The 20,752-nt window shown below is 41.0% G+C and overlaps 1 protein-coding gene across 1 annotated transcript in view; it reads left to right on the plus strand.

Annotated features, from left to right (window-relative positions):
- LOC111656800 (putative E3 ubiquitin-protein ligase HERC1) overlaps positions 1–19,858 on the plus strand; it is a 32,709-nt gene extending 12,851 nt beyond the window's left edge. The window contains exons 20-58 of the mRNA XM_023408661.2: positions 307–480; positions 748–862; positions 1,026–1,143; positions 1,370–1,571; positions 1,727–2,027; positions 2,122–2,164; positions 2,254–2,299; positions 2,857–3,110; positions 3,388–3,585; positions 3,768–3,888; positions 4,035–4,275; positions 4,401–4,567; positions 4,726–4,878; positions 4,991–5,088; positions 5,213–5,308; positions 6,157–6,324; positions 6,428–6,667; positions 6,761–6,844; positions 7,057–7,282; positions 7,760–8,054; positions 8,424–9,187; positions 9,969–10,182; positions 10,871–11,040; positions 11,882–11,965; positions 12,874–13,060; positions 13,163–13,290; positions 13,420–13,628; positions 13,880–14,139; positions 14,295–14,347; positions 14,444–14,641; positions 15,366–15,531; positions 15,639–15,888; positions 16,576–16,804; positions 16,882–17,159; positions 17,541–17,668; positions 17,972–18,099; positions 18,371–18,598; positions 19,354–19,481; positions 19,655–19,858. Coding sequence (XP_023264429.1) covers positions 307–480; positions 748–862; positions 1,026–1,143; positions 1,370–1,571; positions 1,727–2,027; positions 2,122–2,164; positions 2,254–2,299; positions 2,857–3,110; positions 3,388–3,585; positions 3,768–3,888; positions 4,035–4,275; positions 4,401–4,567; positions 4,726–4,878; positions 4,991–5,088; positions 5,213–5,308; positions 6,157–6,324; positions 6,428–6,667; positions 6,761–6,844; positions 7,057–7,282; positions 7,760–8,054; positions 8,424–9,187; positions 9,969–10,182; positions 10,871–11,040; positions 11,882–11,965; positions 12,874–13,060; positions 13,163–13,290; positions 13,420–13,628; positions 13,880–14,139; positions 14,295–14,347; positions 14,444–14,641; positions 15,366–15,531; positions 15,639–15,888; positions 16,576–16,804; positions 16,882–17,159; positions 17,541–17,668; positions 17,972–18,099; positions 18,371–18,598; positions 19,354–19,481; positions 19,655–19,858 — 7,346 coding nt within the window. The remainder of the gene's footprint in view (positions 1–306; positions 481–747; positions 863–1,025; positions 1,144–1,369; positions 1,572–1,726; positions 2,028–2,121; positions 2,165–2,253; positions 2,300–2,856; positions 3,111–3,387; positions 3,586–3,767; positions 3,889–4,034; positions 4,276–4,400; positions 4,568–4,725; positions 4,879–4,990; positions 5,089–5,212; positions 5,309–6,156; positions 6,325–6,427; positions 6,668–6,760; positions 6,845–7,056; positions 7,283–7,759; positions 8,055–8,423; positions 9,188–9,968; positions 10,183–10,870; positions 11,041–11,881; positions 11,966–12,873; positions 13,061–13,162; positions 13,291–13,419; positions 13,629–13,879; positions 14,140–14,294; positions 14,348–14,443; positions 14,642–15,365; positions 15,532–15,638; positions 15,889–16,575; positions 16,805–16,881; positions 17,160–17,540; positions 17,669–17,971; positions 18,100–18,370; positions 18,599–19,353; positions 19,482–19,654) is intronic.
- Positions 19,859–20,752: the final 894 nt, after the last annotated feature.

The following is a 20,752-nucleotide window of genomic DNA, read 5'->3' on the forward strand; positions in this document are numbered from 1 at the left end:
TGCTAATGTCTTGGCAAGCCAACTGAAAGCAGTTGTCATCCCAAGATTGATGTTGCACCAATGTGTCCACATTCTGTTTGGTTTGTTATGGAGACTATTAATGAGTGAGGAGGGATATTTGTTTTATTAGGTAGTTGACATTAGAGCTAGATAAGAAACATGGGTATAGAATGAATGGGATTATAAACAGCAACATTACCTAGCTCACCTTATATGGTATACATCTTAGACCAGGAGACCCTGAAGGGCATCTGCAACTTAAAGTTATAACTTATCCTGTGTCCCATGTGACGCTTTGTCCTTTAGACTCCAGCATGGCATGGCTGACTGAGGTGGTGCTTCTGGGCAGCAGTGATGCCAGGCTTGCAGAGCTCAATCTGAATGAGGAAACCAGGACTTTACTGGAACTGGCACTGGGATCCTCCAGAGGACCTGCAAGTGGACTGTGGCAGAAGATGGAGGAGTATGCTCACAGCAAAGGTATTTTCACTTGCACATTTCTGTTTAGGTGAACGAGTGTGTGCCTGTTTTTGAATGTTTATAATGTAAATATCCAGGTGATAATGGACCAACTGTTGATTTTTAAAATCTTGCTTGACAGAACTATCAAACATTATCACACTTGCTGTGGTCATTTGCTTTACAATAAACATAGATTTATAAAAAAAAATCAGATCTTTAGGCTGTGTATTTTTCCTGTTTGTCACTTTGTTGTAATTGAGCTGTATTGTTTTGCTGTGAGAGCAGAATGGGAGAGCGGAGGCTCTTCAGGCGACTGTTTGCTGCAGACGGTCTGTCGCTGCAGTCTGGCTGCTCTTCTGAAACACACAGGTCTGCAGAATGAGGCCTATTGGCAGGACAGGTTAGTAATACAAAAGTAATATTTACTGAAATGTCTACTCAGTACTTAGTTATCGAAGTTTATCCATTTTGTTATTTTTAAAGGACAGAATAATGTGAATTAATTGTTACTGTATAACATCTACAGTCAAACAATGCTAATTATCCACTCTATTTCTCCACAGATATGATCCCTGTGAGAAGCTGTTAGATGTCTATGAAACCGTTTATAAAATCAGAAGCACTCTTTTGGCACATAAAAACTCTACAAGGACGTCACAGGTGCAGGCTGCTGCCAAACAGGTACCATTACTTAAATGAAACAATTATAGAGCAAAACTGAGTGATTTTTTTTGTACTGAAAAATTATGATTGGCCTTGTAACAATTATTGCACCTTTACCTTTTGTTTCATCATTCATTTCTCCACTATATTAAAAAGGACTCAGACATCATCTGATTAAAACAGAGAAAAGTACATGTATTTTACATATTTATTAAAGCTTATGGTTTGCTTTCTTGATTTGCAGACCGCTCAATCTCCCCAAAGCCCTGATATAGACGGACAACAGCCAGGGACCTCGGTGGAGCAAGCGGGAAAGGATCACGAGCAGCAGTCAGCAGGTCACTGTAGCCGGGAGGTGCAGGTGACCTCACCTCCCACAGCCAACCACAACCAGGAGGAGGTTGCAGAGGATGATGCATTTGGCAATAGTCGTATGTGCATGTCAGGTTAGAAACGCATATCTCTGTTTCTAACTTACCCCTGTGATTTTAAAAAATTGCTTTGTTTTGTATCTAAAAGTTTGTAGGCTGACGCAAGTTACATGCACAGAAATCATCATTACAACACATCTGGTTCTCAGGTGTCTTTCCTGTCTCTGCAGAGGTCCTAGAATCATTCATGGCCACCCGGGAGGCCATGCAGGTACAGCAGAACGTGACAGTGTACGAGTCATTTGGCACTTCCACCCTCCCCAGCAGCATGGAAAGCCCCGTCAGCCCAGACAGGGAGCCAGATCTTAAGCAGCAGTGGGAGAAGCACAGGGAGTCTGAGGAAAGCTTGTCTTTCCCTGCTGCCTGCCATCTGGTGGCGTCCCGCTGTCTCTTCCTCCTGCTGGGGGTCAGGCCTGCTTGGGTGGAACCCAGCGAAAGGGAGAATAGTCAGGCTGTGAACAATGGAGCAAGGTAGAGTTTAAGTCAGGCAGTGCATTTGTTTGTTTTTTTGTTATAGAGCTGCTGTGGTTTCTGTGAACTGAATTAAATGTCCGTCCACTTTCAGGAAATCAACAGAATCCTTTACGGCAGCTGATAGCCGAAAACAGGTTAGTCTTGTACAGCACAAGCACAGTGCAGCTCAATGTGGGTTTATACCTCCTTATCGGTGCTAACATACTGTCCTTGTTTCATTCAGTCTGACCAGTCCAAAAATACCTTGGGATCCACCAAAAATAAAATGGGTATGTGTAAATATTTGTACAATTTGTGCATTTTTTTTGAAATGTCATAAACTACAGTCCTGTATTATTGAATGATTTGCTTATATGCGAAGATTGATACCACTCTCATATCTGCCATCTAAATATAAGACTTCAGCCAGCAGCCGGTTAGCTTAGCTTATTATAAAGTCGAACAGCTGCAGCCTGGCACAGTCAGAACCCTCTGTAAAACCAGAAATTGTTATTTTTACACTTCGGTTTTGGTATGGATTAATTAAACAAGATATAACACGATATAACGGAAGCAAATATTTTTTTTAATTGATGAATTACTGAACAATGTATATGTGTGACACCAAAAAGAGATGAACTCTTTTTGTCAGTATGAATAAGTCTCTTATGAGAAATTTGTTCTTCTTTTTTTTTTTTTTAATCAGTGTGAGAAATCACACTAAGTATTTATTCATACAAACATTGAACACTGAATGAATGATTAACACCACAAGAGGTGTTGAAATATTATATCAGAAAAGACTGAGACAATGTTTGTCTTTGTTCCTCTGCTCTGTGTCTTCCAGGCTTACCTCTGTGCTCCTTGGGCATCATGAAAGACGCTTGGGATCGCCTGCGGCAGTGTATCAGCCCGACCGCGACCATGTCCCAATATGGCAACAACACTCTGCCAATACTCAACCAGGTGTTCCACTTTGTATGTGGAAGCCTGATCCACTTATCATCCTCCTCGCCATCACTGCCGGGTGGACAGACGTATAGTCAGGCGGATCCGAAGGCCATTACCTTTGCTATACTGCAGCAGCAACAGAGGGCTGAGGTAATTAGATTTTTCTTTTTTATATTAAAAGAAAAACTTAAAGAATGCTGCTGAGGATTTAGACCTCTGTAGCACCTCCAGCTATTTCTTTTACATATTGTTAATTAAATGAGATGTAATCAGCCACATAGGCCCAAATGTAGGTGGAAATGATTAAAAACCTGCAACAAGATTTGCAAAATGCAGCTCTGGAAATGATTTGGAAGACGTAATGGATTTCTGTGATAACATGTGAAGGGCCTATCTAACTAAAAACTATTTCCTTTGTCATGGTCAGATGCGTCTAGAGGCCTTGTGTCAGATGTCATCCTTCCTGTCAAAGATGGAGGAGAAGAGCAGCGGGTTCACGGTCACGTCTCAGTTTCCTGCGTTATTGCAGTCCGTGCAGCTTCAGTTCCTCTCTGGATGCTTTGCTTTGGGAACCCAAATCATTGGCTCTCACACTGGAGCTAATTATGAGATGCAGCATTACATGGTACATCTAGTAATCATGTTATCAGATTGTTTGTGCAGATGTTTATGATTAGTAGAGATGAAAAGAAAGAAAGAGAATGACTATTTAATCCAGCCGGATGGAGAGAGGGGAAACACTGATATTATATTTCATGAATTTGCTGTTGTATAAATTACTAGCCAATCCCTCTCATCTCAATCCAGTCTGGTACACATTCAGCTTGTATGGATACGCAGAGAGAGCTACAGTCTGCAGCCCACAACTTCTACCAGCAGGTGGTGCGTGTCCTCAGACAGAGGGTTCTGTTTGAAAGAGAACATACAGGTTTGTTTATGATTATTTCGTTTTGCATCTATTTAACATGTTGGAGTTTCAGATGAACAGCACTGTACAACTTGTCCTTGGCTGTTTCTTCTGCACTTTTCATTTTAATTTGCGTATAGCTGAGATATTGTCTCTATCGTACTCAGGTTCCTGCCAGCACCTTCTCCTCGCCACAATGTTTGCACTGAATTTCTGCTACCAACCAGTGGACCTGGTGCTGGTCATCAAATGTGGCATCCTGGAAATCCTTTCCATGTTGACCAACAACAGCTGTGCTCTGATGAACCAGAGTTGGTTTGCAGCCACTACATCTGGATCCATGCTACTGAGTGGGGCTGTCAGACTAGCTTGTACGCGCCTGCTTCAGATATTGACTGTCGCTGCAAGGTGAGAGTGTGGAGTGTAAGCAGCTGTTAAGAAGTGTGCAGGACTTGTTCTACTATTTCATTCACTGAAAAGTTAAGATACATTTTAGTGTTGACAGTTGCATAACAAGTTGTCTGTTGTCTCAGCTCCTGTGAGGATTCACTGCCTATTGATGTCTCCCATGCCCTAATGGATGTGATGTGTGAGCAGCTCCAAAATGTCCTGCACACTTTCCACCAGCAGCAGACAGCAGAGAGAGGAACAGCTGAGAGAACAGATCTGGACTCCAACAGCAAGAGCGCAAATCTAGTTGGTGTGGCAAATTTAACTATATTGAACGTCCCTGAAATAGTTTTACTGTGAATACAATTTGATGAAAAGATCACAATTCAGTTTCTTCTTTCAAAGGACAGACGTGAAGCCATTAATTGTGTTGTTGAGCACAGTCTTCTTGCTATTTTGTTGTTTCAGGAGTGGAAAGCAGCAAAGTGGTTGAATCTCAACTTGCAGATTTCTTGGTGTTTCTGAGGCGTGTGCTGTCATTAAAAGTAATGAAAAGACTTTCTACTTTTGTCAAATGGATTGATCCACTAATGGCCATTATTTCACACAAGTGCCCTTCAGGTAAGACACTTTAAAATAATCATTTAAAACAGCATTGCTATTATTTACATTGCAGGAGAGTTCACATTAGTTCCATCTGATTCCCTGTTCACCACCACCGTCCTCTTTTCAGGATCTCCTCGCTTCCAGAACCTTCGCACAAAGCTCTTGGCCTTTCACGTTTTAGAACGACTGTTACCTGCTTGTTCTGAGCCTGTTCAAATTCAACAGGTATGATACAACATGAAGTAACTGAAGAAGATATTAATGCATAACTGGCAACCCTGTTTGTTAGTTTGAAATTGTACATTAAGATGAAGTTTTCCCATGTTTGTTTTTCTTTGTCTCCTTGTAGATTGTTAAACAGCTCTTTCAACTCTTGTCTGTTTGTATGTGGGAGGAACCACTAGCTGAGAGGAATCATGAGGAGCCAGCTGAGAAAGACACAGGGGTAATAAAGTAGTATCACTTTAAAAATACTGTTACTTTAGAGATTCCTGCAATACTATGCTTTTTACTATGTTATATTGCTGTATGACCAGTATAATGCCTTCTTTCTATCCATGGATTGTACATGCTTTGTGGGAATTACATGCTAGCCTGAGCTTTGTGCTCAGTACTCTGGATCACATTTCGATCTGTTCACAATTGTATTGAAATGTTTACAAATAATAATTGCCTTTATGGCAATATCATAAAGGAAAGTGGTAAGTGTTTATTACTGGTGGAAAATAGTGAATGAAGTGAAGCAGTAATCTGAGAGAAAATGGCTGTGTTCAGGAAGAAGGGAAATGCACTGCTGGCAGTAATGACACTGAAAACAGCAGGGCTACTTGATAGAACAGATGGGCCCGTTCTCCATGGTGGGGGTAGGATATGAAGTGAGAGAGGACAGAAAAAAATAAAAACAAATTTGATAACTGTCAAATTGCCAAGAATATTACATGAATTACATGCATATCAAATATAACCCTTGAGTATAAAATGATAATTAGTATCTGAAAATGTGATTTGCTAATAAGTGATCATTTATTTACAGACTCTCTGTCAGCCTGGTGGTTAGAAGTGTTTCTTACATCTGTAACTTTTTCAATTTTCCTTAGATTTAGCATTTTCAGGATTTTTACATTTTAGGGATGTTTGTAATTTATATCTTTGTCATTTAATTTGCAAAGTGTCATGTTGTTTATATTTTTCTTTCCATTTATTCTCTATTTCTCATTGCAACCAACTTTCATATTCAGTTGATGGACATGTTGGTATACGGTGCTTATGTGTTATCCACCACATGTTTTGCAGAATCCTGGCAACTACGATGAATGTATTCCCATTGGAGATTTTTCCTTTGACCCGCACAAGATAATCTGCTGTTCTTTAGAGAGCGGGAACATCCTCTCCCATGGTTCAGGAGGGAAAGGTTACGGACTGGCCACCACTTCCATCACCTCTGGCTGTTTCATATGGAAGGTAAGGCAGTGGTGTCTGATCTCTCTTTCTTGTTCATTGACCAGATTTTATCACTCAAATCTTCAATAACTTGACATGTACTCAACCTCTCTCCTCTCTCCAGTTCTATATTACCAAAGAGAACCGGGGCAATGAGGGCACGTGTATTGGTGTTTCACGCTGGCCAGTCAGAGATCACAACCACCACACCACCACTGACATGTGGCTGTATCGTGCTTATAGTGGCAACCTGTATCATGGAGGAGAGCTAGTCCGCACGCTTCCATCTTTTACCCAGGGGGACACCATCACCTGTATCCTGGACATGGAGGCTCACACCATATCATTTGCTAAGAATGACAAGGTCTGACCAGATATTCACAGTTAGCATTCAGGAGTTTTGCTCTAATTGACTGCTGTGTTTTCTCTGAAATCTTTGTGTGTGTTTTTCTGCCAGGAGCCAAAGTTGGCATTTGAAGGTGTGGTTGCCTCTGAACTGTACCCCTGTGTGTTGTTCTACAGCAGTAATCCTGGAGAGAAGGTACATACTGTACGCACCTACTCCATAGAGCATGTGTTGCATGTGCGCACTTGTGCTCTTGCCCCACAAGCAAAGCATTTTTGTTATTGATAACCATGATCTTTGGCCAGAGTTGGCTACCTGTGGATTGTATCAACACTAGGACCCAGAAATTTAAAGAGCAAGGAAAACATTTGTAGTGCAACAAAACCGTGCCTCTGTTTCTGTCACAGGTGGCACTACGTGACCTCCAGATGAGAGGTATGCCCAGTAATCTACTTCCTGGTGAGCCTCTCTGCAGCCCTCGAACGACGGTGCTACTGGAGTCGACGGTGCAGCTCCTCCGCAGGCTCCATCAGTGTGACCAGTGGGCCTCGCACATCAACCAGCACATCCATACCCAGCTTGAGCTCATTGGTCCCTTGCTGAAAGAGGATGACTTGGGAAGCTTCAATCAAGGTCAGGCACAAGTTTAGACATTTTAGCCTGCTGTTTTGTACTAGTAATCTCGGTTACATTTTGTACCAGGTTTGCTAGATTTGTGTATAACTACCCCCCTAAGATTTTTGAGGGACACAGGAAGGGCCCTAATTTTCTCTTTGACCAATGTAGGTTTCCACATTATCTTTCAGTTATGTGTTACATGAAACAAAAACAAAGTAATAGAGACGTTAAACAATTCCCTGTCAGCCACAGTCCACCTGTCGTGGACCCAGGAGTGAGCAGCTGGTGTGAAGAACAGATGGAGGAAACCAGCTTGAGAATCTTATTTGATTTGGTACATCTGTGGCTTGAACATTTGCCACTGACTGTTAAGCAGTATCAAGTATTTGAGTTTCAAAATTAAAGGCAACTGATTAAGCTAATATGTACTTTTACGTGAAATGTAAGTAATGAAGGTTTGTTTGTTTGTCACTGTCGTACATTCTCCTGCAGGCTTCAGTCCCACACACTCTGAGAAAGAAGAGGATGAAAGAGACAAAGACCAGGCTGGTGACGACACAGGGGAATTGCCAGCACATCGCCGGTCCCTGTCAGAGGCCAAGCTGGCTGCTCTTTGCAACCAAGTGTGGCCGGTACTGGCCCTGATCGGAGGAGTGGACAGTGGTCTGCGGGCTGGAGGTCTGTGCCGACACAAACCCAGCGGACGCAGGGCTATTCTGCTTGGCGTCCTGAAAGAAGGAAGCTCCCTGGCCAAGCTTCAGTGGGAGGAGCCAGACCTCTCTGTCAGGTATTACAAATATATATTCATGCTTACGCCTACTTATTTATGATTAAATGTCTTTGTATATGTTTCTTAACTTATGACTCTCATTAACTTCCATTAAACAATTATTATATTTTTCTTGTCTTGGTCCTTTCAGCATCTTTACTACTCTGTATAATTCTTTTCTGTTAGTGTTTATTTTTCCTCCTGTGTGAGTTACTTTATTTTTCTTTCATCATTTACCCCTCTGATCTTACTTTCTTCTTGCTTCCCCTTCTTCATTCTTAAATCCATTAACCCCTGTTGAATCCGTCCTGGTGTCAATCCATGCTCTATCTGTGGGTTCTTCCCATCCTTCCAATAACTAAGCTCCATGAATTCTTGGTCACCCAGCGACACGCCGATCATCTCATTGGAGCCCTGTGACATATCCTGCTGCGATGTCACCCGACTCGGAGGCCTCAAACCGACGGTGTTGTTAGATCTGATTTATTTGATGGGGCTGCTGGAGGAGCAGGGGTGGCTGGGGGCTTATCCAGGCCCCAAAAGGAAATACTCAGAGGAGAACACGAAAGAGGGCGAGACGCAGAGCTGTTTGGATGAAGACGCATCCGATGAAGTCAGATGGCTGACAGAAGATGAGAGGAAAAGATTTAAAGATCAGAAGGTTGAGACAGACCCCTTCATATCATCGTTCTCAACCAAAGATGCCACAAAGATTACGGACCATCAGGAGCTGACATGTCTATCCCTACCTCACCAAACATCCCAGACCTCTAAAGCAGATGCCTTTGCACTTGAACTGAGAGCAGTTAGAGTCTCATATCTTCTCATTGGAGCTTTGAAATCCCTCACTGTCATTTTTAGCTGTGAGAAGCTATCAGATTTGCTTCTAGTGTCTAAACGCGACCCTTCCAGCTCTTCAGTCAGTCCCCTCTCCAGCCTAAACCCTGACCAGGCTAAGACCATCAGCAAACAATGGGATGAGAGTGCTGAGCTGAGATCAGTGTTGCAGTATGTGGTGCAGAGCATGGTGAAGTGGGCGGTCAGGCCTTGTCCCATCAAACAGAGCGTGTCTCTTACTGACCTGGAAAGGGCTCAGGTCATGATCTACAAAGGAGCCCTTAACAGACTGCAGGAGGACAAAGAACGCAAAGGTATCTAAATTTATGGATTATATTTGGTAGTTATTGTTGTTCGGTTACTGTATCAGAGAGCTGGAGACTTCGAACTTGGACATGTTTCACACTTAAGTCACAAAAATTCAGATGTAGGAGTTGAGTTGGACTTGTCAAGAAATAAATAAGGTAGCAACATGGACACCTAGCATAGCCACACACCATGAATATTTAATTATTTGGCCTTTGCATTGAAAAGACTTGGTTGATATTACTCCCAATATTACAACTACTAACTACTGTTTTCATCGTTCGTGTGGTCTTCAAAACATCAGAAAGTGATGAAAAATGCCCATCGGAGTTTCCCAAAGCCTAAGGTGGCAACTTCAGCAGCCTTATTTTGTCTGAGCATCAGTAGAAAATGCAAAGATATTCAGTTCACAATAAAGTACAGACGAGATAAAGCATCATGTTCTCTAGAGCCATCAACTGTCAAATTAGCTGCATAATTTTCTGTTGATTAGTTAATCATTGCAGCTCTAGTTGGTATGTAAAACACACTATTAACACATCTTTAAAAGGAAAATGTTGAAAACAAATTACTTGCTAATAATCTATATTCACACCTGAAAGACTTGAATCTTGTCTTGGAGTTTGCTTTTGAAGACTTGCCTCAGACTTGTGCTCAAGATATAGGGAGTTTCACAGACAGACTTAAAAGCAGCTCTGTTGTGATGTATTCAGGGTCAAAAAAAAAAAAAAAAGTATAATAATAACTAATGGGAGTGATCTGACCTTCATCATTACATTTTCCTTGCAGAATCAGGCCACCACTTGTCATCTCAGCCCATTTCCAAGTCCTCCAGCTCTGTGTCCCTGTACAGTGCAGGGTCAGAAGGAACTGCCATCTTCGGCCAGTCAAACAGAGCCTCTGCCTCATCCTCTAATACTGACTTGGCATCATCTCTGCCAACAAACCTGCAGGCAGATGGCCTTGATCATTTCAACCCTTTCCTTCCGATCAGCCTCCTCCAGTGAGTATAGAATGGGTTTGTTGTATGAAAAAAAAAACATATTAATTTGATTTACCTGTTGGTTGAGTAATCATACTAAAAGCTCAGTACAGCACATTGTCAGAAATTGGAGTTATGGTCAATTCTCATGTTACTGATTGCTACAGACCTGTATCTTTTGGCGGCAGCAGCTTTTCTGAAGTCCAGGGAATGGGTGAGTTAGGATCTATATGAAAACAGAGAGTGAGGATTCTGCTTGCATTGTCTTTATCTAGGCTGCAGCTCTGCCTGCTTGTTTTTCTCTTAACCCAGCCAGCTGATCAGAGTGTCGGTGTTATTCCTGCTTTCAAGAGGCGAACAAACAAACAGCTTCAGGGTTATGTAATAAAACAGAAAATACATTCTAAGCCCTCCAGGGAGGAGAATTTTGACAAGAATAGTACCAAGCTCTTTGCCAAAAGTCTCCTACAATACAAAGCACATATTCTACCACCTTCTCTGGGTTACCAGGCTTGAGCAAAATGTTGACGTAAAAGGATACATGCTTGATTTGCTGTGATTTTTAGGCATCTTAAATCAGGTTAAAAGAGGCTCAACTTTGCTTTTAGATACTTAATATTTCAAAAGTTTGTTTGGGACTGATGACTGGTAGTGTAGCACCACTTGCTTTGTGTTATTACTGTATATACTATATCTTCACTCCTTCTAGGCACATGGTGCTAACTCGGTTCCCTACGCTTACCGGCCTGGTTAGTGCTCCCTCCGTTCTGCACCCTTGCTTCAGCCTGGCCAGCTCTGCTTCTTGTGATGCCTTCACAGAGCAGCAGACTAGCTTCATGGAACCAGGTCCCTGCAGCACGCAGGCCAGAAGCAGCCTGGGTAAGAACAAACGCAGAGACGTTGATGGGGGAAAAGCTGTCAATACACAGCAGTACATTAAAAAGAAAAACTCCTCTAATTTTAATGTATCTCCTAATTTAAAATTACTGATAAACATCACAATGTTTTAAAGAGAATATCATTGCTAGTTGCTGCAGAATTGCAGGTCAGTTCGGTTTTTAACAAACTTTTTCCCCATGCTGGCTTCATATTCAAACATGCTATTAAAGTAACTTCGAAATGAATTGAATTTAGCCAGACTTCTGTGTTATCATAACAGGAGAACGGTGATAACTCATTGGAAACTCTGTCTCTTGCATGATCTTACATGTTCAGCTATTTGTCACTTATCTTATCTGCTGCTCAAAACAGCATGTGTTTTGCTCTGTTATTGGACAGATATGATATTAAAACCATCAACTGCATGCATGACACAGTTTGTGCACTTACATGCTTGAATGGCACCATTTGTTTCATTGTCAGTTATGTTGGTGTTCTTTTTGAACATTGCTGGTTAGTGCATTGAACTTAAGGTCATTGCTCTGACTTTCACATTTTAGACATTAGGATTAACAGGCCAGTTGATTGGTAGGTGTCATCATTCATTCAGGACATGAAAACTAAATTGAAAAGGTGTACTGTACATAGGATGGAGATGGCGTTTTGTCTGTAAACTAATAAAACAGCATAAGGATAAGAATTAAAACTAAATGTGAAGGTAATTTTATTTATCTGCTAAATTCCACAGCAGTCTACATGCATGAAATATTCAAGATGTCGCTGTGGGCTTGTTTTTGTTTTCTGTTTTTTGTGTACTTTTCCTTTTCTCCTCAACCACCAGAACGGACACAAATGTTTGTCACCAGTCGGTTGCTAGAAATGGGATTCTCTATGAGACATATCTACTGGGCCATGGAGGCAGCAGGTACTGCTTTGTGGAGTGTGTCTGATACCACAGACTTTTTTGCTTCATGTGCTTTTCTATTTTAAACATCTGTCCTTCACTGTGTGCTGCAGCCTTCCTGTAGTATTTATAAAGAGAAAAGTGTGTGTTGTGTGTGTGGAAAAAAAAAAGCCTTTTCTTTGATAAAAGAATTGATTTATTGGTTTTAGGATGAACACAGTGCTGTTGTTATTTTCTAGTGTTAATGTTATTTTTACATGCATCAAAATTACTATTACCATATATTTAATACATATTATCATTATTATAATGAGGGTGTTCAAAGAAAACAAGTGTCTTCCTGATTTTCTGCCTTCTGCCTACTGGAGAAATGTAATTTGGTGGATGGTCATCAGATTTTCCAACCTCTCATCAGAAAAGGAAAGAAAATTGTCATGCCTTTAAACATTTCTACTCAGTTTCTTACAACACTACACTGTCATTTTGAATTTCATGCAAATCTTATTTTCACTAAAATGTTGCTCACAGAAGCTCCTAAGGTGACAATGTCACCTCACTGTAATTCAGAATTTTGTTCGTAGTTTTCGTATGGCACAGATCATATGTGTATTCTGAGCATGTAAACAATTCTAAGTGTATTTTCACATTTACACATAGCACCAACATACAGTGTCACACTTTTACCACTTAAATTCCCTTCATTATGCTAATTTTGCTAATTTTCCTCACTTACTATATCACAAATTGCACACCACCCCTCATCCCATACTTTTACTGTCAGAGCAGATGTACCAACCTGACCTTAAACATTACACAGAAGCGTGATCATCTGGTGGTGATGTCCGACATGAAGTAGCAATGCAGCACTCCATGATCCATCCTTTTTTTTTTGAACTCTGACAGTTCAACTTCCCTGTGGTCCCTCCCAGATGTAGCAGGTGACTTGGACTCTCAGACCATTGAGGTGTTGGCCAGCTGGATGCTAGAGCACCCCCTGACTGAGGAACAGCAGGCAGCCGAGTCGGCTAGACCCGAGGGTGCTCCTGAGACCCCGTCTCCAGATGGACCGGAGACAGTGCAATGTCCTGAGCGCTCCACCAGTCAACCCAGTGAAAGGTCAGAGATTTCAGAAGCATACTCACATTTTGCAGTTGGTACAGTAATATTGTCATAAGTACAACCAGTTTGCTGACGGACTGCATGTTATTTTTTTTACAGCTTGTTGCCAGGGCTGGACTGGATAGAGAGGGAGAACTTCTTGGATGTCCACCTGACCAGGAACAGACCTCCTCCGGCTCGGCGGCGACGCTCAGGCCCAACTCAGAGGACCTCCTTCCGAAGGGCAGGTCAGAGTAACAGCTTTGATTCAGGAATGAAATGTGCACATCAAAGCTGTGTTAGATCATGTGTTGGTTTTGTGGCTTACTGTACATCTTACTGAGTGTTTTCATTTGAAACAAACACAATCTTTTCAGACTTGCCATCACCCAACCCCCTCCCACAGCTGTACCAGCAGCACACAGCAGTCGGTGAATGGCCAGAGCAGGTGGAGTTTCATCCTTTCTCTGCTGAGGAGGAGTCAGAGTTGGGCTACATGGATGACCCATACCATGAGGAAAGTTATGAGGACCTGCTCACCCCCTCGTTCTTCAGTTTGGAGAGAGACACACTCCAGATAGTGGAGGTGACACACAAATTATCACTAAGGCTACAAAGCATGGAAAAAACAAAAATCTAGTTTGATTATTTTAATAAATATATGTTATGATTTGAAATGCAAAACGACAACCACAGAAGTGTCACAGACTAACTTGTGTCACATAATTTTGTACATTGTATTTATTCCTACACTGTGTTTAAAACATTCATGCATGCAGTTCACTTCTTGTCAGAGTACTAGAAATATTATCATCCATCTTATTACCATTGTTTTAGGGAGGAGAAGAACACAGTCAGATGGTGAAATGTGAGCTCTGCAACACCCTTACCCTCCAGTTTAACAATCACATAAAGCGGCGTCACCCAGGTTGCGGGCAGAGTGCAGCACGAAAGGGCTACGACAGCACCGGGGCTTACGTGGATGTCTGGTTCAAAGGGGAGTGTGGCTCCAACTTTCCCTTCTACCTCCTCTGCAGTACCTGCAGGGAAAAGTATCTGGCTGCAAACCTGAGCGACACAAGTTCTAAATATGAAAGGTAAAGCAGATATACTGTATGTCACATGATGTATTCAGGAAATGATGAATGGATGCATGCAACTGTGCCTGTAGACTCTTCGATGTTTGTACATGTAACTGGTTACAATACATACCCTATTATTTAACGTTGTTTTGTCCTCCATTTGCTTTTAGGATTAAAGGTCTGACATCTGATTTGATTGGCCAGTTGGACAGCACATCCGATGGTAGGGAAGGGTATTTTCACTCTAAAGTAGGACAAGTCATTTGATACTCATTAAATGCATTTTTTTGTAATATGAATGGTACTTCTGTTTGCTAAGATGATTGGGAAATGAGCCACCAAGACGAGTGTGACACAGACAAGCTGACGGGCCTGGAGGACTTTGGGCTCTTGCTGAGACCGCTGGGGCTGACAGAAAAGAAGCTGGTACCAGACCCCATATCCTTTACTGAGCCAGATCCACTCGGAGCCCGGGTTTACAGCTCTGCTGACCCAACAAGCGCAGCAGCTCCCAAAGGTACTGGGTGTTTATTATAGTAGCTACTATAGTTGTGTTTCAGCATCAATGAGTTCAGTGGTGACAGATAAATATGATGCATTTGCACATACTGTATGATATCAACAGATGTAGAACTGGAAAAAAGCAGTTGCATGCAAACTTGCACATTAAAGAGTGGAAGAATCCTAGGTAAAGGGCAGGGGTCTTATTTGATTTTTCCATTCACTTTTTCTGCAGATCTTCCATTGTAGGACAGTGTGACACCAAACCAATCACCCATGACTATAATAAAAATTCCAGTATCCACACACCTCTGAATATTAAATAGCAGGTCATATACAAACAGAACAGTAGGTTGCATTCACTCAGTGGTTAATTGTCCTCTTGTTCCTATTGGATGTTTCTTTCACTTTCTCTGGTGAAAGATTTAGCCCACTTTTTTGTAACACACACCCACATTCCCTGTGTGCTTGTTGGCAGCATCCACACTCCATCCACAGTCAGACTTACTGCAGCATAGTGCCTCATTACTCATTTATCATAGCTGCACATCTGAGGCACACACATTCCCAGTGAACCAGCATGGTTGTTCTTTTTTTTTTTTTCTTGCATGCTGACATCAGAGGGATAAGCATACCATGTACTCTCAGAGTAATTTAATATGAGTTTAGCAAGATGTATCAGTGCTTTGTCCTATAACTAACAGAATCCTCTTTGATGTGTTTTTTTTTGTCCTCACCAGGGAATGCCCTTGTTGAGCAGAAGACCTCTCTGAGCCTTGGACAGCAGGCAATATCACTGAGGGACTCTCATGACAGACTGAAAGCTTTAAGAAGAGTCACCTCCACCGCACAGATTCTGCTCGCCTACAGCATGGTGATGAGAGCACTGTCTCAAACTGCCTCTAGGTACATTACATCTGACCAAAATATACCCTTGTTGATACATTTTTTTCACCAATTCACTGCGGTTTCAGGATTCCTATTTTATCTTCTATTCTATTCTATCTCTCCAGTGCATCAGTGTGCAGCCAGTCCAATGGATTAGAGTCCTTGGGTCTGGCAGATATCCGCATCTTGGTGCGTTTGATGACTCTAGCAGCAGGGGGCAGGGCTCACAACTGTGTGGACAGACAGTCAGGTGCAAAGGGGCAGGCAACCGAACGCAACAACTCCACCTGCCTCAGCTTCCTTACCTCAGCCATCGGCAGCGTGGTGTCCCATAGCTCTACTGCTTACAGACAGCTAGTGGAGATATGCACTCAGGTCAGTTTTCTTTGGTCAATCCACTATTTATAAAAACTGTATAAGCTAATTATCATCTTTGGGCAAAAATATCTAAGTTTTACATCACATTATATCACTATATCACCTTTATATCACAGTGTCACAAATGCCTTTTGATAATAATACATGTACATATTTTTTAATGCATCAGTTAATTACATTTTCTCTCTTGTACTTTTTCCATATTTGTCTGAATTAATTACAGTGTGATCAGTTAGACTGTGGATGTCTGGACTGGAATTTAGGCCGATTGGCTGTTTGAACATCTGACTCGATATAATTGGTTGTTTTATGCTTTATTTATTTATATAGGAATAAGGCCAAGTGTTCAATGAAAACTGTGATGAAAGAAAATTTAGGCTGGTAAAAGATTCATTACAAGGAGCTTTAAGAATGACTTAAAACCAACACATGTACAGAACAATAAATATACAAAAATACAGAAATTAAGATTAAAATAAAGAGCTTTTTTTTTTTTTTCAGATGAAATTAAAGGAACAAATGTGGCAAAAGCATAGAAAATTATAAATGATATTATGATCCATTGAAATAAGAAATTATCTAAGCATTAAGTGATTATTTCAGTGTGAACATATACTGTATAAATCCTGGCAAATGGATGTAAATTCTAAAATGTGAATATCCTCTTAATATTGCTGCCTGTAGGACCTAATGGCAGCAGCTACAGGGGTCAACATCGGGGCCATCAGTGACCCACAGCAGAGAGGTTGCCTGAGCTCCAGTCTAACAGCTGCAGCCCAGGGAGCCCAGCAGCAGAGGGACTGCAATGACCAGACGCCCCCAACATTCCTGGTCACGCAAAGTCTGGTCACCCTGCTGACGGAAAAGGGTGTTCACTGTTACAGCTCAGACAGGGCCGAACACGAGACTAATGGTGAGAGAGAGTAGTTGTGTTGTTATGTGTAATTATTTATTACAATGTTTGAAATCCTATGTGTCTGTTTAATGTAGATGCAGGAAACCACGGGGTGTCTTCTTCGTCCTTGCCTCCCTCCCCTCTACCCCACTTGAATGCCAGAGTGGGCCCTCTGGAGCTGGCTAATGCGTTGGCAGCATGTGTCCTGTCTGCCAGGCTGACCAGTAAACACCGCCAGTGGGCAGCACAGCAGCTGGTGCAGGCCTTGGCCGCCACAGGAAGAGACAGTCCTAATCGTCCCCAGACATACAGCGACCTGGCTGGTGACTTACGCAAATGTCCTCTCAAGAGGCTGGAAGGACATTACAACAAGGTACGGGATTTATAGGATTAGTACTCAGTCAATTCAGTACAATTTATTTGAACAATCTGCATTGTAACAATGCTTAGTCACCGCTACTTGTATTGTTTCTGTTATCGTTTTTCATAGCACAAACATTATTCTCTTGTGTTTTGATAACAGGATGATATGTGTTCAGAAAATAAAGCCATGGCTTTCCATTATCTATGTAAAAAAATGTGAGAATATTAATCATCATTATAATAATCATCTTAATAATCATCATAATCTATCACACCTCTAACCACGACTGTGCACAGCAATAAGTGGTCTATAACACACAGGTATGACATTTCCCCACCAATCATGTCAAATGTAGTATAAGTATCTTTACATTATTTCTGTTCATTTCAGGTGGCTAGCTGTTCCTGGAGCAGTGAGCAGAGCTTGCTGGCTACATGTTCTCAGGACAAAGTGGTGCAACTATGGACCATCAACCAGAACTCAGTGGAGTTACAGACCACTTTTTCCTGCATTACGAGGTAGTGTCTACTCGATCCAATATTGATTATTTTGTTATTGTTTTGATGCTAAATTTTTAAAAGATATCTGGTTATCTAACTTCCCAAACCTTCATTTTTTTTTATAGATAAATATCTATATTCATAATTTAGAAAGACTAATATACGTGCACAGAAAGATGTACATTTTAGCCATAATTAAAACATATTATGAAAAATGAATGGTTCCTGTATGATACCTAGAGAATTCTGAAAATATCAAAGGGGTTGCTATGAAAGGATTGGATGGTGAAACCAAATTTTCCTCCCTTTGACTCTCTCCAGTAAGGCGGACAGATCAAACAGTGAAAGGGCAGGTAGATGTCATCACATGTCTCCTGTGTACTGGAGTCCAGGGGGAAACTTCTTGGCTGCCCCTGAGAACAAACACATCAACATCATGAACATCAGGGGTAAGTGCATTTGTCTTTTTTTTTTTTTTTTTACTAGTCTCAGATTTTATTACTTGTCTTGTTAAGAAAGACCACCTCCCGACATGTTATAGGACACATGAAAATATTCTGCTTCGAACAATAATTTGTAAAATGAAATAAAAAAACTCTGCACCTACATCATTCTGCAGCAAAACACATTTTTGAGTAGAGGGGGACTTTAAACAGCTGTAAGATGTCTAATAATCAGATCAGTAGTCTCTACAATTTGAATTGTTCTGTCACTTTACAGGATCTCACTGTCATGTGGAGGCTCAGGTGTCTCGGGTCACAGCCCTCTGCTGGGCTCACACTTTCAGCTTGTGGGTCCTTGACCAGCCACCAGCCTGTAAGAATAGAGCTGCTGAGAGCCTGTTGGTGGGTCGGCTGGATGGCTCCCTCTGCTGGCTGCAGGTCACAATGCAGGAAATGGAGTTAAATGTGAAGAGCACTGAACTCACCCACTGCCACAGGAAAGAGGGTGAGGTGGCTGCTACACACTGCTACTGACAGACCCTATCAGAATAAAATGTTTTTCATGAAAATGAAATCACACATCACACTCAGATTTTAATGTAATTATAAAGAGAGACATTACATTCAGTGACATACTGAGAACATTTCAAATTAATTGTTTAACTTACTACATATTTCTCTTTAAATTTCTATTGTTGATAATACCTCTTAGCTGATGTGTTTGAGTGGACACATCTCCACTCATACCATTTTTGAAATTAAGTGCATGTTTTAGACTTAAAGGCCTAATACAGCCTTTTGGGAAACGCACCTATTTTCATTCTTGCTGGGAGTTAAATGAGAAGATTGATGCCACTTTCATGCCTGTACGGTAAATACGAAACTAGAGTCAGCAGCTGCTTAGCTTAGTTAGGCATAAAGTCTGTAAAGAGGTGGAAACAGCTGGCCTGGCTCTGTCCAAAAGCAAGAAAAATTGCATATTAGCACACCCAAAGGCCACTAATTAACTTGTCTTGTTTGTTTAATCTATACACAAATGTTAACAAAATGTAAAAGCTCCTTGTGTCCAGTCTTTATGCTACATTAATTTAAGATTAGCTAAACTGAGCTAAGGTAATCAACTCCTGGCTTTACCTTCGTATAAACACAACAGTGGTATCAATCTTCTCATCTAACTCTAGGCAAGAATGCAACATTAATTTCTCAAAAATATCAACTTATTCTTTTAAAAGACTGATCTTCTCCCATGATTCCTTCTAGCCCCCCAGTGTGTCGCCTGGCACAGTGAGGACAAGCCTTTTGCAGTGGGCTATCCCACTGGAAAGATCCTTTTGGCCACAACTGAGACCTATGAGAATGAGCAGCCTGTAGTGCTGTCTGTCTTCCAGGTTTGCCTGCAAAGTTTCCTCCATACTCATTTTGATTGCAGTATGCTGAAGAGCCCTGCATAAGAGACAAAGAACTGCATGTGCCTCAAACCCAACTATGTGACACTGTTGTCTACACTGTGACACAGAATATACAGGAAATCATTTTCACTCTCCTTCTCTTCACTCTACAGGACAGTGTGAGTTCTTTAAAATGGGATCCCACAGGACACTTGCTGCTCTGCTTGAGCAGGTCAGAGGTAACAAAGATACTGGGACGCTCTGGTGGCACCTGGGTGACCCTGCACTCCCTCATTCACACCAGCACGGTTAACATCGCTGAATGGTGCCCCCTTGCTGGTAGAGCACCTGATCCCAAGCTCATGATGGCTGCGTGAGTTTAAATAACTCATTCTTCAATCTTTTTCTCTGCCTCTTTTGTTTTTAGATAACCAATAACTTAACAACAAAATTGTAACAATTTTAGAGAAAGATATAGAAAGAATTCATGAAAATCTAACAATATCTAATAATAGTTGCATGTTTTTCATATGTTGTTATTGTAGATCAAGGGTGTAGGTTGGTAGGAACATGTTCTCACCAATATTTTGGAAGGACAGAATTATCCCTCACTATACTATGGTGTTTGTATGCCTTACTATGTCTTTTTTTTTTACTTTTTATGCCTTACTATACCATGTCGTTTTTATACATTACTATACTATGACGTTTTTATGACTTATTATGCTTCACTATACTATGCCGTTTTTATGACTTTTCATGCCTTACTATATTATGTCGTTTTTATGCTTTTTATGCCTAGCTTTACTATGACGTTTATTGACAGTTTTTTTACCTTATTATACTGTGACATTTTTTACCTTTTTATACTGACTTTTTTTGACGTTTTCTGCCATAGTATACTATGACGTTTTAATCCATACTATACTATGACGTTTTTTGATCATTTTATGCCATACTATGCTATGACTTTTTTAGACAATTTTATGCTATACTATGATGTTTTTTGACAATTTTATGCCTTATAATACTATGACGTTTTAATCCATACTATACTGTCGTTTTTTGACATTTTTATGCCTTACCATACCATTACGTTTAATGCCATACTATACTATGAGGTTTTATGACTATTTAAGCCATACTGTATTATTACGTTTTTTGACAATTTTATGCCATACCAAACTATGAGGTTTATGACAATTTTATGCCTTGCTATACTATGACGTTTATTGACATTTCTTGGCTCATTATACTATGACCATTTTTGA

Source organism: Seriola lalandi, unplaced genomic scaffold (genome assembly GCF_002814215.2).
Source record: "Seriola lalandi dorsalis isolate HSWRI2012SDOR001 ecotype SW California unplaced genomic scaffold, Sedor1 jcf7180002054370, whole genome shotgun sequence".
NCBI classification, from domain to species: domain Eukaryota; kingdom Metazoa; phylum Chordata; class Actinopteri; order Carangiformes; family Carangidae; genus Seriola; species Seriola lalandi.